Below are 17783 nucleotides of genomic sequence, written 5' to 3'. Positions count from 1 at the left end.
TATCCCTATAGGAATGTGGTACGAACATTTGTTTGACTTCATTTCAGCTAGGAAATCTGGCACCATTCCCTAACTGCTCTTTACTACCAGTGCTGAAGGTTACTCTTGCCCTGTTCACATGCCCAGTGGTGAAGTCTCCAATTCCATAAGCCACTTCAGACAAAATCCAAGTGAAATCATACTGCCAGCTGAAGTTGTTTGATGTAACTGGGTAGATTTTGCTTGTAGCAAATTAGGGAGCACTCCCACGAAGAGAACAAGTAGAAGAACRGTTGGGCAACAATCCTTTGGGAGGGCTACACGGAGCAGATGGAAACGACAGCCCCTTTTGACCAGCACTGCTAAACTTGGAGATCAGTCAGGGGCTGTGTAAACATGAGAGCAAACTACTGCATTTTACAGGCACCTCTAACGCTCGAGGACAGGCTTTCACATCCTGCTTCCACAGAAAATGAAACAGTGAAAATACAAAGATTTTAATGTTGTCAAGTAATTCTCCAAAGCAAATCAGTCTTGGGGAGAAAAAAAAAAAAAGAAAGAAAAAAAAGAAAAAGCTCTCCTTTAAAATCCATTCACTCTTCCTGATTAATCTTGTAGAGGAATCATAATCCTGCAAGTGATGAAACATACCATGTTACCTTGGTAACTGATAACTCAAACTCAAATTCAGCCCAAAGTATACACTCAAAGGTCAGATTGCATGAAAAGTTAGGCTGAGGAGGATGTAATTCACATTGAAAGGTAAGTACAATAGAGAAGACATCGCTGATGTTTCAGATTTCRAAGATTTAATACGACAAGCAAGCACGTTGGAAGGAGAAGGGAAAAAAAGATCACACAATGTCAACACTAGGACTACAAATATAAGCCTATCTTAGCAAGTTCTGAATACGCTATTGCTCATATTTCGTATCATCTGAAATGAATGCGTAATGCACTCTAACATTTATTTCATTCTGTTACATGCTACACAGTAATCGTATCAATCAAGTTCACTAACATGCGCAAACATTTTATCCTACACTTCAAATCATACTTTTCAATAATCTGGTCGAATCCCTGGGTATGCCCCATTTTTCTTTCCAACAGTAGCATAGCCTTTCTTAGGATCAGCTCTGGGGCTGAGTTTCAGATTCAGTGAATCTGAGGTCATACATTTTCAGTGTCGGTCAAATAGGTTACATATTAACCGTAGTCTGAGTACAACATACTGCAAACCTTTCCTTTACACAATGTTTGTGAATTGTATGCATTTGACTTGTCCATTTTTATGCACAAAATACTAACATTTTAGACATATCTATGGGTGTGCACGTTATGATTTTATATCTAAGAAAAGATTGTGAACCCAGGCAGCCTAACTTAATTCTAGTCCRTGGTGCATACAAAGAGTGAATTTATAACCCCACCTTAGTATTTCAACCTCTGTCTAGTGCTTCACTGTGCATACTCAACATTGCCTGTCAAACTCTCAAGAGGATCCTGCAGAGAGAAAAGCAAATATACAAGACCACACCCTCATACGGAAGTCAAACATGAAAAATTCTGCCCCCAAAGCCAATGGCTTTGGAAAACCATTAGGCAAGCGGCTTTGCCACACGCACAGACAAATCTTCAGAAAGGTCTATCTTTTAAGTAGGTCCTRTAACAGAAAGCCATTTATAACTTTTCCCATTTCCACATGACCTTGAAATTCCTATGGGCTAACATAGGCATTGTGACTCCAACTCGTGCGCAATCGTAGTAAGGACATGCTGCCTTCCTCAGAAAGCAGGAGGTGAAAAGAGGACGACCTCCTCGAGATCTGCTGCAGTTACATTTGACGAGATGCTGCAGAACACAAAGCATGGCTCAGCAGAAGTACCGATTCTGCTCTCCCAGAAGGACACTTGATTCAAGAGAACTAGGGGAAGACCCTGCAACTAGGGACACATTTAAAAGAAAAAATTAACCCAGAGCCCTAGCACCTAGATGCTTTCTGTGTACCTGGCCTGTCAGCTCCAGAACATAACCTTTTAGCTGAACAAAACACATCTCTCACAATTTCTAACCATTATCACACCATCATCACTCAGCAAGTGGTATTTTTCAGTCTATTTGAYGGCCACTTATTACAATCCTTAAAAGGAAGTAACTTGAAGTGCTTTTGATTTTTTGAGCTAAAAGTTCTAATCAATATTTCAGTTGCGTGTGTAAAGCATGAGCCTGAATCAAAGCTAAGAGCAGCCTTCTCTCTTTTTTACAATTAGAAGTACAATGTAAGACACAGATGGACTGGTTCTGGTTAAATATATTTCATGGCTTATGCTGAACCACAATGGAGATATTCAGGGGCTTGAATAGCGTGAAGGAAAACCTGGAATCTGTATTTTAAGCTTTCACGTTCTTGTAATCAAAATCAGAATGGTTGGTCTTACTTCTTAAAGGCTGTTTCAAGTTGACAACTACTCCTACCTCACGCTTGAGAATTTTGTACCTTCCTATCTAAGGAAGGTCTGAAAAACAGAAAACTTTTGAAAAAATGCACAACTGCATTGATACTTTGCACCTGCAAGCCATCAATAGAAAACGCAGATGAGATCATCTCTCTCTCTAGCATGATGGATACTTTCCTGGTAGATAGAAACTCGCAGAAGCAAACAGATCAGAAATATTCTGTCCTTGGACTATCATTAAAAAAAAAACAAAACAAAACGAACAAAGAAACTATTAAAAAACTCTCCAACACAACTAGCAGGAAAAATAGGAATTCCAGGATCACAGCACAAATCTCTCATCTTTGTAGAAATGATGACCTATTAGCTACACTAAAAATCAAGTTTACAACCAAAGTCTCGTGTGATAAATTTACCACAGCTGCACAAATGGTACAYAGCTGAAAAAATAACTAACTGCAATGTACAGGAAAGAACTACAAATAAGTCTTAACAGCTTCAAAAGCCTTAGAGTAAAATGAAGTCATGAAAATTTGGAGAAAGAAAAAAACGTATTTTCTTTTAAGCTGTATTTTCCTTTACAAGAGAAAAAAACAAATAAATGGGATGTGTTTTGTTTGTTTACTGAGTAGCAGCACAAGGCTTGGTTCTGCTGTTCTTATATTTGGAGTAGAATAAGTGATCACCAAGGTGCTGCCTCATTTGTTGCAATGTGTGCGCACGTTCATACCTGCGCAGAAGAAAGTCTCTCTTCAGACATACATGGCAGATCTTGACTCATTGATATTGTGTTAAAACATTAAGGAATCCACCCATACGGAAGATCAGAAAATTGGGGGCAAGGAGCTGCTGTGGCCAGAGTTTTCTTCACATCAGCTCATGGAATCACCCCCTATGTAGCACTCAGCACTGAGATAAATCAACTTCTGTATTCACAGAACAATGAATTTAAGTAAATCAGAAAACAAAACTCAGTAACTCTTTTTAGAAAAGCGAGAAGGTTTACAGAAGAATGACACTGAAATAGAACGCCTACCTTTTCTTAAAAGTTACCTACCGGTTAAGATGCACTTAATTTTTTTCTTAAAATGGTATATTCAAGTAAAACCTAAAATATTAAACTACACCAGCCTTCAAAAGAAAACATCTTATTTTCAAAAGGTTTTCATGTAGCACACAAAATTCAGCACTGCAAACAGTTTAAGTGCACAACTGAGATACAATTTGATAAACAGCCTTCCACCATTCAAGGCTAGGACTGTGCAAAACCTTGCTATCAGCACTTTTATCAAAGATGCTATTGACTCTTCTCTATCTCATTTTTCTGCAACTTCTTCCATTTTTATTTACTCTAGTCAATGAAAGTAGGCTGCTTACCACCTGTGTGTGGCATCTTGTGATCTGCTGGTGAAGGTTCATTTTCACCTTCTTTAATGCTGCTGCTGTTGTCTTTTTCAAGCAGTCTGTCCACCATGGCAATAACGCAGTTTAAACTCTTCCCCACGTTGGCCCACACCCTATCCTGAAAAGAACATGAGTATCACTAWACATTATTGAAGAAGCATAAAAAGATAATATCAACTTCTTAATTGCATCTTAAGATGGAGAAAGAGAAGTGCAGATTACAGAAATATTAGGGATCAGCATATTACTATTTCCTCATTCGGCAGCATACCAGCAGTTTAAGACCTTTTCATGAACGTTTTTTCTGCACGTTAAATGACAGAATTGACCTTTTTTTTTTTTTTTTTTTTTTTTTTTTTAAGACACTGGAAGGTGCATCCACTTCAAACTGTATATGAAGATGCATGCAAAATATTTTAGGTCCAGAGTACTAAGCAGTTTGACTATGTGACATAATACAGTAAGACTAAAGACATTCAAAACCTTGCTAAATCAAATCTTGTGTGCAGTTGCATAGTTTTGCCCTGGAACTTGGCAATATCCTTTTGATAATTTAATATACTCTCTATTTTTATCATGTGACTTGTTCTGCAGCTCTCAAACTGCAAACATGACACTTTGCTGAGTGTATTAGAAATATGACAGTTACAGAAAGAAGTCAAGCTGAGCAAGCACAGAACAAAAAAGGAGATAATGTGGAGTGAGAGGAAGAGCTGTGACAGAACAGAGATACAGGAAGGTTCCTTCAGATGCTAGATGCTCCAGAAATGAAAGCTCTTACATTTACTCTTGTGGGGTCAAATAAGAAGGGGAAAAAAAAAAAAAAAAAATCAAGTCACACAAGACATATCAGGCTGTATACAAGTCTAATAAACAAAGCTCAGAAAAAGCATGTGTGCTTTGAAACTGAATCATTCTTAAACAAATGGAGAGCAACCAGAGTTTGCTGGGGTGGGGGTGGGGGGGATAATGTCATAGCTATTCTTTCTACTCTATAATAGCCAGAAACATCACATACATGTCAGGCTCCTTGAGGTGCGAGAATGGAGTTGCAAAAGACAACACAAGAGAAGGTCAAGRAGAAGAACTGAAAACACCAGTAACACCAGGCTTCTATAAAAGTGGTAATGCCTGGAAGTTGGACAAGGGCACAGGAAGAACCACCACTGAAGCAAACTTTTCATCTAGTATTTGTTTTGAATCACATGCCGCTGTTCTTAGGCCGTTACCGTGGAACTGGTAGAGGGATATAGTCTTTCTCTGTCTTCCACTTGGGGGCACATCCTATTCCAAGGGAGCACCCTGCACTGGGGGGGCACGGCAGGGGCATGCGGAGCTAGGAGTACTAACTTGCTGGCTCTGTTCACCAATGCAGATTCTCTCCTCCAGCTCCCGAAAGCGGCACCTCGGAACTGGAAAGACCTTGCAGGGCAGCCTGAAGAATACGTGAGCACCCAGGAAGGTAGGAGAATGCAGGAACTGGGGACAAATACAGTTTGAGGTCCTCCCTAGGGCATCCCCATGCCTTAAACAGAYTGTGATTTCAGAAACTGTTACGGTATTTTATCTACAGATGAGTATTGCTCTTAATGTTAAAAAAGCATGTTAAGCAAGCTACACTGCACATGAGAGAAAAAGGTATTGTCTTACAAGAGATGAGAAGGTGGCAACCATCAAGCAAAACCGTACTTATTTCACAAATATTTTTTCAAAGATGATCTCTAAAGCATTGCATGCCCAATGAAAGAAGCAGAAATATCTACTATGCCTGTACACACAAACCAGACTATTAGACACTTGAGTAGCTGAAATTCACATCCACAGACACAATTTAAAGCCAAAAAGGCATAGGATTTTACTTCAGAAGTTTAATCTCATATGTACCTCAAGCTTTTCTGAAAAAAAAAAAACATTCACAAGATGGATAAAATGGTTGATTTCAGCCATGCACAAACACTAGTTTTAGGACAAGGATTCTATGAAGAGCAATGAAATACTATAATCAGTAAAAAATCTGGCCTYAAATAGTTGCAAGTTTTGTGGCAGGGAACTTAAGCCTTTCCAACCACTTAAGATGCTGAGCTGTATGCATGACAAGTTGGTTGATGTTTGCAGCAACATAATTTCCCCTTCCTCTCTCTGTGTTGAAATTGCACTGTCCTAGCAAACACTGTTAGGTTCTTAATGAGCATCTGGAGTCATTGCACAGGCAATGCAAATATGAGTTCCTGTTTCATTTAGGTAAGTATCTCTTTTTAAACCAACTATTAACTTAGCAGTGAGATGATGTCTACAAAATTCACACAAACATTCCCTGAGGGTTTTAAAATAACATTCATAAACATCTGTTGACAGAAAAGTTCACTTTCACTAAAATACATTTGGCCACTTTACATATGGGCAAGTGACACAGAGGGAGTAAGGGCTTGTCCTACGGCTCTTGATTTCTCCATGTAGGAGGCTGCTAGGATTAGAAGCCATCATTATAGGCAGTCACAAAACATAGATGTGTCTAGCATTCATGCTGATGCTATTCTGCTTGGATTRGACACAGTCACATTTTTACAAAGGACCCACTAACATACTGCAGTTTGGAAACTGAATGTTTGAGTAAAAATGTAGTTTCTGCATWAAGTAAAATCAAGTGGTTCCACGTTCTCTGTGAGAAAAAATCCATCCATTTCATATTCTTTCTCACCTCTTAGTATTCCCATAGTGTTTTCCTCTAGCCTATAACATTTTCCACCCACATTTCACCCTCTTAAGCAACCTATTTTCGATTCTCTTAAGGGCCACTTCACAAGCAAGCATTTTTGCATCACGTGTCAGTGTAAAAGGAGAAAATATTCCCAGTCGCTCAAGTAAACTTTCTTATAAACCCTCTGTGTGAAGCAAGTAAGTCTCATTTCTTGATGGACTAAAGTTCTGAGCCTCTAGATTGCTAAGCAGAATGTTTCCCCTGGTACTGGTTTCCCCACCAGTTGCTATGGGGCTAACAGGAAGCCAAGCTTCCAGCTGTGGTATGAAAGAACAAGAGAAACAAGGTCTCTCATTACTGTTTCTGCAAGTTCAAAAGCAGAATTTGTGACAGGAAGAGAGGAAATCTGTCCCTGTAGGGACAAGGCAGACTGGGACAAGTGAGTGGTAGGTTGGCCTCTTCACAGACTCACAGAATGGTTGAGGATGGAAAGCACCTCTGGAGATCCTCTAGTCCAACCTCCCCGCTCAGCAGGGTCACCCAGAGCRTGTTAGACAGGGTTGCATCCAGGCGGGCCTTGAATATCTCCAGAGAAGGAGACTCCACCACCTCTCTGGGTAACCTGTTCCAGTGCTCTGTCACTCTTCTACTTCTTCCAAGTTTCAAAAGCCAATTAGGACTGTAGGGACTTGAGGTGTTTATAGCAACAGATCTGCATGCCCCTAGCTGTTGTGAGTTACAAATGCTGGAGTCATACTACTTTTGTTGCTTCTGCTGTGGCACTGGCAGGCACGTGTCTATACTCATAACGAACTCCGTGAAAACTTAGGCTTCAGAATCACAGAAAGTTGGGCACTTTTCTCAAGKCATTTAAAAATGAACCTGTAAAATAATTCTCTCTCATCCACCCAATTAAAGAATGCAAGTCATTCCCATCCACTTTGAAGGTACCTTTAAAAGGCCTTTCAACTCCCTTATTTTAGGGAGAGTGAGCAAGAGAGGACACGATTCCCTGTCATTACGCCTGCCCAGGTGTCTGCTTCCCAAGCATTGCTGGCCAGAGTCCTAGAGGTTATCTTTTTGTTTTCACAGGATTCTCAGGCCTTTCTRAACTCCCTGCAGAGCTCTTGAGTCACCTCTTGCCCTTTCACACAGGGCAGCACAGTTGCCTGCGTTACTCGTGCAATGATGCGTATGATGTGGGTACACAGTCGTATGTTGCCATAACACGCTTCAGGTAGGCTCACGGACAGAGCTCGTCTCTTAATGGACGTGCATGATTAACAACGTCTTGTGATGAGACAGTGCTTTGGAATGCAAAATACTGTACCATGGTCAGCACTTCACACCAAAGTCTGCCTGTTGAGATACTGTATTACAGTGTTGTCACAATAGTTAAATAGCATTGGATACAAAATTAGCAGATAAGAAACAGTATTTCCATCACTGGTATTCAACAATGTGTGCCCCACAATATCTTCAGTGTATTACTTGTTTTTCAAATATTTGTACATAACTTATCAGAAATGCCATTTTATCTGAATTCTTTTAATTCTTTTATGTAACTCCAATCACATTAAGTAGTCAGTCAGATATGCAGAGCAGAAATGGCTCCAAGTGGCAACGTGCCCACCTTTTCTTGTGTTATGCGTGACAACACTCTCCATTTCCCTCCTGCAGGGAGGTTCTAGGACAGCAGAAGCAGCTGGCAAGAGAAGAGAATATCTATCCAGCGGCAATCTATAACTCTCAGGTTAAATATTTCTCCTTAAACAGTAATGCTTTAGTACTGCCTGCATACAGTGCTTCCAACTACACTATATAAATAGCTCGATTCGTACTGCTRTAAGCTACATGGGGATGAAAAATTGCACTTGATACCAAAGCAGGGAGGTGCAGCACAGCATCATTACTGAGGACAGTTAAGGGCTTAATGGAAAACACTAGTCACTCRACAGAGGGGCATCCTGTCCAGTTAAAAAGCTGGGAGCTATTCCTTACCAATAAGGTTTGGTTGCTGGACAGGGATGGTATGGGGCTCGTTTAGTTTCCAACATTGGGCCTTGAATTCACTTTCCTGATGGTCCTRAAGTAGTGCAGGCACAGGAAGTGGGCATAACCAGATCAGTTTAAAGAGTTTCACTGGACATCACCGATTGAGATTTCAAGCAAAACAAATTGAAATCCCAGTTGCAAAATGCATCCCTAGTCCTTGACAGTAGCAGAAAAAAGCAAAGTCAGCTTCACCAGCAAAGAACAGGAAGATACAGTACACTGCACACAAAGCAAAGCATCTCAAAGCTTTTTTCTTTTATAGCTGAGATTCAGAGTAGATTATGCAWTTTTTAAGCTTTACAAGCACTTAATGGGTCTTTCCATTTCCACTACATTAATGAAAATTTGATTATTAAAATTGAGATTATATGTTCTTTCCACCAACAGAAAGAAGAGAAAAATAACAAAAGCTTTATATTTCAAATTTCAGAAAAACAGAATCTAAGATCTGTACTGCCCTAAGTTTGACAGTTACTGACGCAGCTTTTTAAATTCAGAAAATACGATATGCTTAACTTTAAGCAAGCAGGTAATTCTACTAGGGTCAAAAAAAAAGGAAAAACACAGATACACTTTAAACATATTTACACACTTTAGTAGATAAGGGGGCAAACATCTGCCAGGGCTTCAGAGTSCAGCTTATAAGTAAATAAATAAATAATTAATAATGAAGTGCAGCAAAGCCAGCTGCTTTGCAAAGGCAGGAAGAGTAAATTAAACTTGCCCAGAAATATTCATTTTTCTAGTGTTGTAAAATTTCATCCCTGTATCAAACCTACTGTGATACTTTGCTGAAGGTTTCAACAGCTGGAAACAAACATACATTTTGGCTTTCAAGTAAAGAACAACAACTCCAACCCCTGAGGTTGTAGAGAAAACATGTAAAAGTGAATTCAAGGCTCTAAAGCCAGAAGACAAATWAAAAAATGACTTATTTATTGCTTAAATCTCATGACTTCTTAATGCATGGGGTTGGAGATAATTGTCTTTTCTCTACCTGAAATATTCTCCTCTCCTATTATTTGCAGTACAGATAAAAATTACAGTTCAGGTATAAGATACTGTAGCTCACACAAAGTAATTAATTATTTATAACAAAGATTAATATGCTGGCATCCTCTACACTTACGAGAATACAGTGATGAATTGGGCATATGAACCTGAACTGAATAAAAATACATCAAGAGTTCAGGATGTGTACAATAAGGAAGCAGAGCTATCACAAACCATCCACTAAAATAATTAATTTACAAAAATCTGAGCCATATAAATAATACAGATCTTTGAAAGATATGCTAAAAATGTTAAAAATTAAAAGCCATGTTTGATTTTTTTGCACAGTCTCAGATACTCAAGTAATAGTCTAAGGGATAACAGCTCTGCTTTGCTGAGACAGAATTCATGCATGTTTAAACTGCTTATATTCAATCCTGGCAAAAAAAACACAAGAATTTTTCCTCATTTTACCTTATGTCTTTCTAGTCTTCTTAAATATGCCTAACTAGCAAAAAGAACTCAAGCAAATATAAAGAAAGACTATTTTCCTGTMTGGATAAGATGTTCATCATCCTCTTCATTATACACAACCATGCAGTTGCACGGGAGTACACTGTACTTGGGAAATTTTATTTAACTTGTTTTTAAAGGGTATACATTTTTGAAATTTCAGTATCTCAAAAAAAATATGAAGGAGGTATCTGAAAAATATTATTTCAAGTTTTCATATTCCTTTTTTTTTTCCCAATAAAATGTGACAAAGACACTAGGGCTTGTATTTGTTCATGCTAAGCTGTAGGTTGTCTGACTGAAACCCCAGGAGTTTTCCAATGACTTACCCACTCTTCCTCATCATACTCAGAGTGATGAGGTATAGAGTCCTGTCGTTTAATCTGAGAAGGATGATCCTGATGCTGTGAATCACTCCCTTCTTCCGCACTGTTTCTGGGCATGACTGGTTTCTTGAGGACACAGCCAGGTCGCGCTGTGTATAGTGCTAAAAGGGCACTTCTCACCAGCTGATCCTTAAATGCATGCACAAATAACTCTGTCTAGAAAAAGCAAATGAACGGGACATTAGGTCAAAGAGCACAATATGATAAGGTAAGAAACGACAACACTGAATTACACTTCGGCAGACCGAATGTCCGTTTCAGKGCAGCCTCGGAGGTGGAAAGCAAAGCAAACTACCAAACAGTGGGGAACAATTCAAGTGTTTGGGGATATCAACATATTCTACAATCCCACTGCTCCAAGGGTTGACATAAAAGTATAATACCTGTTATACAGATCATCTGTTCACACAATCCTGTTTTATTCATTCTAATTCCAAATCTCGCCTGCAGAGACAAGTCTCTATGAAAATCAGTTTTAACAGTACACAACTACTGCTCAAGAATTTTCTAACAAGTGTCAGATGAAATATGATTAACAAATTCTAGTATTTCCTTAAATAAAAAACACACTGCACTCCACAGCTGAGTTTGAAATATCTGCAAAAGAACATTTTCAGGGACAAATTATGGTAACTGTATGTATCCACCCAGACAACAAAGCAGGTGAGCAGCTAACTTCCAGCTCTATTTTATTTCTTTATTTTTAAAGAAAGAAATATTTGGAGTAATTTTTCCAGGCTCTCTGAAGATCTTACTTAATCAGCAATTGCTGTATCATCTTTCTAAGTTCTTTTTGTTGACCGCGACAGCTGGAAGTTTACCTTTCTTGGTTTTCAAAAACCTCCAGCCTCTCCCTATTGCTTCTCCTTCCTCAGACAAGAAAAGAAAAAACAGTAACGCCTCTGCTTTCTGCACACGTTTTTTTACCTCTCCAGACAGTATCTCCATGYAACAGCATAAATCGTTCTACTTTTAAATTTCAAAGTCATTCTCAGACCACAATCAAATGTGGTATCTTGTAAGCCAACAATACTAATATAAACCAGCATTATACTAGTTCCACTGCATCCCCATGCAAAAGGCTTCTGCAGCCCCCATAACAAACAGGCATTAAATATTCAGGGAGAGAACTGCAGATCCCCCTTTTAACAGCCTRTGGGGTCACTTCAGATCTAGACTAGCTTCAGTGAGTACAGGAAACGCTCGCTTTCCAATTTTAACTCATCCTCAGTACAACGAAGGCAGGCAGCGTATCACAAAACAATCTTCATCCCTGCCAGCAGTGGGATCTGCTCCTTGTCAACTTCCATCCCGGCATAAGATTGTTTCCTCCGATGCTTTTAATTTGGGCTCTTATATCCTTCAAGAAGCAGCCTTTCAGGAAGCCTTGCTTCTCCACACTCGCACTGGCGTTGCCACCACTGAGCCAAGCGTGCCCAGTGGGATTTAACCGCTTTCCTGGTTACTCGCATCACACTGGACTGTCATGCACACATTCAGATTCTGACTGAACTGCCTTCGTGCACCTCATCTTAATTAAGCACACGTGCAGAAAAGCGTACAGATATAGTCAGAGCAACCAGCCTAAACTAGTGGTCACACAAAACTAGGAAATGCCAGAGATAAAGGCTGCCCAGTCAAGCTTCATTCAGTTCTTCCACGTTTCATACACAAAACCATTAGGAGAAACAGCAGAAAAATCCAGTTCTTAAGTGTCAGCTTCTATCTGCCTGCAAATCTTTCTCCCGGTTTCTGCACTCCTTTCTTCTATTCTTTTGGTAGTAYTTGCTCTGCTTACACACCTCTCTTCACCGGCCACACTTGCTCTCTTTCCTGCCTCCACCCCTTCAATAGTTCACCTGCCGCAACGGTCTAAATAATTGACAGCTTTCTTAAAGCTCCAGCTGCTGAGGTTGAGCACCTGTATGAGAAGTTTCTGTTTTTCACTGATTTCATGATTTTTAGGAAAAAAGCTATTTTTGATCCATAATGGTTACACAGAAAAGGTCTGAAAACTTGAAGAAATGCAAGTAAATAAACTAACTGTCTCATAAAGGAGTAAGCACTTTTGAGAATTTGAGCGACATAAATAGAAAAAGTACAATAAGGAAAGAAAAAAAAATAAAAAAAAAAAAAAAAAAAAAAAAAAGTAAAGTAAATAAAACCAAAAAGCTTGAAAATAAGAACATTAAGGATATCTAAGGTAAGACTTCAAATCAATCTCAGAACTTCTTTTAGACTCGATTTGGGATTCTTTACTGATTGGGCCTGGCAACATTACTCATCTCTCTGGCAATTGCATCAGACTCATCCTGCCTCCTCCTTACTAACTTTATCAAAGACGGCTTCCTTATTTGCGGCTCTTCAGGACGGCTCCCTGGCAGTCTTGAGCAGCACAAGAGGATAAGTTCAGTTTCCCACATCTCCAGCCTCCACAGGGTACATATGCAGGTCTCTGCATCAAGCATGGAAAATTCACCAGAAGCTTTAAACTTCAGAAAGTTGTAAGTATTGGATAACTTTAACTCAGGGTTATCCACTATAACTTCAATGTATATTAGGTAACTATCTGAAAAGTTTAAATCGCTTAATTTCAATGCAAATATTTATAAGGAAAAATATATTAAAAAAGCAAACTGGTATGCAAGTGAACCTCTATTTTTTCATATACAGACTAAAGTGCCTCTGTAATTAAATTACATTCAAGGATTCTATTGGTTTAATAAACTACATTTTAACTACGTTTTCTTGTAGTTAAATAGAGCTAAATTTGCAGAACATCACCATTTATAGAATTGTATGGACATCACAAAACAAGTATATACAAAGAAATGCAAACTTTGCAATTTCTTTTAGATGCTCAACTAAATAATATTTCTGCAAATAAAGATAGGCATAGCTGGAAAATGAATTTATCAAGCCTTCTGCAAGCTGTAAATGCTGATATACTTGTCGACAGCTAAAGGCTTTTTTAATCAATTAACAGACACCACTGATAAAAGTCTCAGGAAACACTACAGTAAATTGCAAATCATACATGGAGAAGTAAAATTATGCCCAATATGAAATGATAATACGCAGCAGCAGAATTATGTGATTTATTTTTCATTTTCAATGTATATAGCCTGTCCCTCCATTTCTAACAAAAATATGTCTTAATTGTAATTCACAGTTTTTATAACTCAGATACGCTTACTACTACCTAATGTTTTTAGAAAGAACTGTTCTATATACCAGACTCAACCCCCATCCTAAAATAAAAAGCCTAAACAATATGCTTTTCTAATCAACTAGAGAAATTTCATTATCAGGCAAATCATTAATTCTAATGTCTTCAAATAGCTGTTTAATTTCTAAATGTATATGAAGTTAAAATGTAATAGAATATCTTTTTTTTTTAATGTATAAAAGTTCCCAAAAGGTARGAGAGCAGAAGCATCTGCTACGCCTCAAGAATGCAGGTAGGCATCATGTAATTTTATCCAGAAGAATATGCCAATACATCTTAAACCCAACCAGGAACTCTCTGCTAGTTCTGCTTCTCCCATACTCTATCAGATTGGATAGACTGACAGCTAACTGGAGGCTACTGGTGCTATGTGTTAATAGTGAGGGATCTAACAGATTATTTTGGGCTCCTGAAATGATGCTCTGTGCTAACCTTGAGGGACTTAGCCACAGTATCATGTGAGGTTTTTTGACACTGATTTCTCCCCTTCCATGAAGCTGCTCCCTGATCTTTTCTTTCCTCCCCAGCTCTCTTTGCTTTCCTACAAGTAGCCACTCCTCTGCACCATCTTCCTCAGCAACAAATCCCTTCCTAATAACCCTCCTCCCCTTGGCATAAAGGTGGCAGGTGTCAAGGAAGCAGGTGTTCAGCCACTCATGCAGCCGTTGCTGATCATGCTGGATTCACCTCTTCCAAGCAAAAGGGGAAGCTGAATAACAGCTCTGGGCTTGATAAAGGGAAGGAGCTCTGGGCTCTGGTGAGACCCCCACTTGCGCTCCTGAGAATCTCTGCTCTTCTACTAACTAGCAGACTAATCCTGGCCCTGGAAAATCAATATGAACATATGCAACTAAATCACATCTATAAACTTAAAGTATTTGTGAGTTTTGCAAACACCTAACATTGTCTTTCCTGAGCCTTTTCTGCAGTCAGACTCTCCAACAGGCTGTGGTCCAAACAGGCTTAGCATTACCACTGGCTGCAGTGCTCCTCCTCCCAGACAGGCACTGGTGGGACAGGCAGAGCAGCTGGCTGCCGCTAGCACAAACTCCTTAGCAACAGGATCTTGACTACCCAGAACAAGTTTGTTTTGCATTACTTGTGCATACATTTTCTTTGAGCAAACACTTAAGGGTAGCTCGACTTTTCCTATGGGGAACAAAAAATGGCCTTCTCCATTACTACATGAAAAGGTGAGCTACAATTGCCACAAAATAAAACAAAACTCCTCTATTTCCATGTGAATTCTATTTTCCTATACATCACTGACAGTCACAGTGACTCCACTGTTCTCAAAGTTTCTGTGGATTTACACACCTTCAACCGAGAGCAACGTTTGGCTCCCCRTGGCTCCAACGCAACGCCGCCGCAGTGTGCTGCTGAGCACAATGTTCAAATCTGACACTCTGCTGGGATAGTACTGCTCAGCAGACCACAGGGGCTGCTGCTTCCCAACAGCTCGAGATGTACTGAAATGATTATTGATAGTGTTATTAAGTCATATTGAGATCACGTCACTGAAGGTATCGCATATGAAGCGATAGGAAATTTTTGTCAAACCCTCTGGTCATAGTTATAGCGTTTAATATTTTCAAAGGACAACATATGCTTAGAAGTACTCTACAGGCTTTAACTAATCCCCAAAATCACTCTGTGAGACAGGTGGGAAGTATTATCTTCCATAACTTAGAGCTAAGAAAACTCAGACAAGGAAGTGCCTACAGCTACAGCGGAAAATAATAGATTAAGGATTAAAATTTGAGACCTCCTGGCTCCGACTTTCAAGCTTCCCCCTCCAGACTGCATTGCCATTTCTGGTCGTGTTACTATTCTAAACCTTATGCCTAAGTCTGGCTTGAATTATCTCCTATAAGCAGCAGTTTGAAGTAGTATGAAGTATCACAGAAACAGAAATAAAATAACAATTTATCATCCCACAGAATTTAGAATAATCTGTTTCTGATAAACCCCAGTATGTGGCGATTAGAGGATAACAAAAGCATATGAAAGAAAATTAATTATACTTTCAAATATACTTTTCATATAAATATATTCACACAATATACAAATATGCTTTTCAAATAAAGACAACCCTAGACCTATAACTTTCATTATTTTCCACATGGAAAGCCTAAAGAAATGCTAAACCTTTTTTTTTTTTTTTTTAATGGCAACATTTTGAAGCTTATTTTAACATTTTGAAACATATTTAACATTTCCTAATGCTATGAAAGTCAATTTATGCAGAAAAAGACAGCAGTGAGGGATTTGGTTATTCCATTTTCCATTGCAGTGAAGATTTGAATCTTACCTTTTCTGAAAGCATCTTTAAAGAGTTCTTCAAACTGTCTGGAGAATGCTGGCTTGCAGAATTAAGCAGCAGGTCTGCATGGCTTGATATGAGAGGTTGTAAGTGATTGATGTTGCTGAGAACTTCTTTTGCCTTGGCTGTGTTTTCAGGGGAATAATAAATACACTGGTACCCAGTACTGTAATAACAGAAACGGGTGCATAAAGTCAAAATGGTTTCTGCTATTAATAACAATGCTTAATGTACAAAAATTTTTGCCACTGGTATTGCAAGAATGACAAGATACAGGAACTTCACTGATATTACTGCAGAGCTTCTTCTTTGTAGGGTAAAAACAAGTCCTTGCTTGAACATCAGAGGACAGCAGACTGCCCACCAATAAACACTTCAAAGCAGTAACGTTTAACCATATTATTCTTTCGGTGCACTATGTGATCAATCTTAAAATGGATTTTTTATTTCTTAACACAATTCTGAAGAAAACAAGGACACACAATGATCACAAAGAGCACAAAACTCCTTATTCTTCCATCTGAACTCTGCTGTCACACTGACAACCAGCTTTAAAGGTGCTCCAAAATGTGTCATTAATTATTAATTGATCAACAGCCTATAAGATATTTCAATCAGCATCAGTGACCTGTTCAGGAAGCGATGATAACTAGAGTTATTTCCCCAGAAAGCAACATTTGCAAGAAAGGAAATAAAAATGGCTTGAGGGAGAGAAATAAAAAGTTAATTACTACAAAAACATTCCAACACATACTGCAAAATTATTACTTTCCTTTTAACTGTTCACAAACTACTGCACTTATATGTGTATGATGGCTTCTCCTTTTGTAAGCTTATCCCTTTTTTCTTTTCCAACACTTATTAGTTAACACCTGTTATTCCATTATTCTAAAATACCATTTTTAAACAGCATGCACACTTACTAGTTCTTTGCTGCAACATATATCTTCTCACTTAAAACTCTTCTAGACAGACCTTCCCTCTATGAAGACCTGCTTCACTCCTTCAGTGAGACTAACCTAAACCTTTTGCAATTTTAGACTGTAAACTGTAATGTTAACACAGGAAAAAAAAAATCACATACCCAGCCTGGGTTCTCACTATTTTATGGCTTTGCACTCTGGGGTCAAGGGTGCAGCTAGTTTCTACATGACTTTTAACTCAGCTTCCCTTTGCTAACCACTCAATGGAAAGCTCAAGGAATGACTGTGAAAGGACCTAATAAACTTTAGGATTAAAAAAAAAGGGAGATGTCAGGCAATTCCTATAGGYTGTCCATGAAATACTGAGTCAGCTGCATCTTGTCATTACTAGTATTTTTTAATTATGTAAGCAACCAGCTCCTGGAACATTACCAATGACATAGCAGCGTATAAACTCCATCTGTAGCCCCCGTAGATGGAGCAAGGACAATGTCTGAGTAATATCCTCTATCAACCGAAGTGAAGACATACTCTTAGAAGTCTTGATAATTCACAGCCTCAAGCGATCTTCTCTAATTCCTCTTGCAGTCTTCTCCCTCCCTTTATCAAGCAGCGCTTCTGCAGGCTGAATTTGGCTAGCGCTCTGTGCAGCTCGCYGCACACGCACCCTCCCTGGCATTCCCCGCAGCATTTCATTCCCAAATCTTTTCACTTATCTCACGGCTCTAAGCTCCAGCAAATACTGCAGCAGAAAAACTACAGACAATGCTAAAGCAAGAGGGAGAGAGATATTAACCCTGTGGGTAGTACTCATTTTAATAAAG

The 17783-nt window shown here is 38.9% G+C and overlaps 1 protein-coding gene across 3 annotated transcripts in view; it reads right to left on the bottom strand.

Moving 5' to 3' along the window:
* INPP4B (inositol polyphosphate-4-phosphatase type II B) overlaps positions 1-17783 on the bottom strand; it is a 467312-nt gene that overhangs the window by 57663 nt on the left and 391866 nt on the right. For all 3 annotated transcript variants that reach the window (XM_085313208.1, XM_085313210.1, XM_085313209.1), the window contains 3 exons: positions 16025-16202; positions 10428-10640; positions 3813-3957 (listed from right to left, as the gene is read on the bottom strand). In XM_085313208.1, coding sequence (XP_085169334.1) covers positions 3813-3957; positions 10428-10640; positions 16025-16202 — 536 coding nt within the window. The remainder of the gene's footprint in view (positions 1-3812; positions 3958-10427; positions 10641-16024; positions 16203-17783) is intronic.

Source organism: Rhea americana, unplaced genomic scaffold (genome assembly GCF_003343005.1).
Source record: "Rhea americana isolate MKP2758 unplaced genomic scaffold, rheAme1 scaffold_38, whole genome shotgun sequence".
Taxonomy (NCBI): domain Eukaryota; kingdom Metazoa; phylum Chordata; class Aves; order Rheiformes; family Rheidae; genus Rhea; species Rhea americana.
The sequence above is the reverse complement of the archived record's forward strand: the minus strand, read 5'-3'. Positions and strand labels throughout refer to the sequence as shown.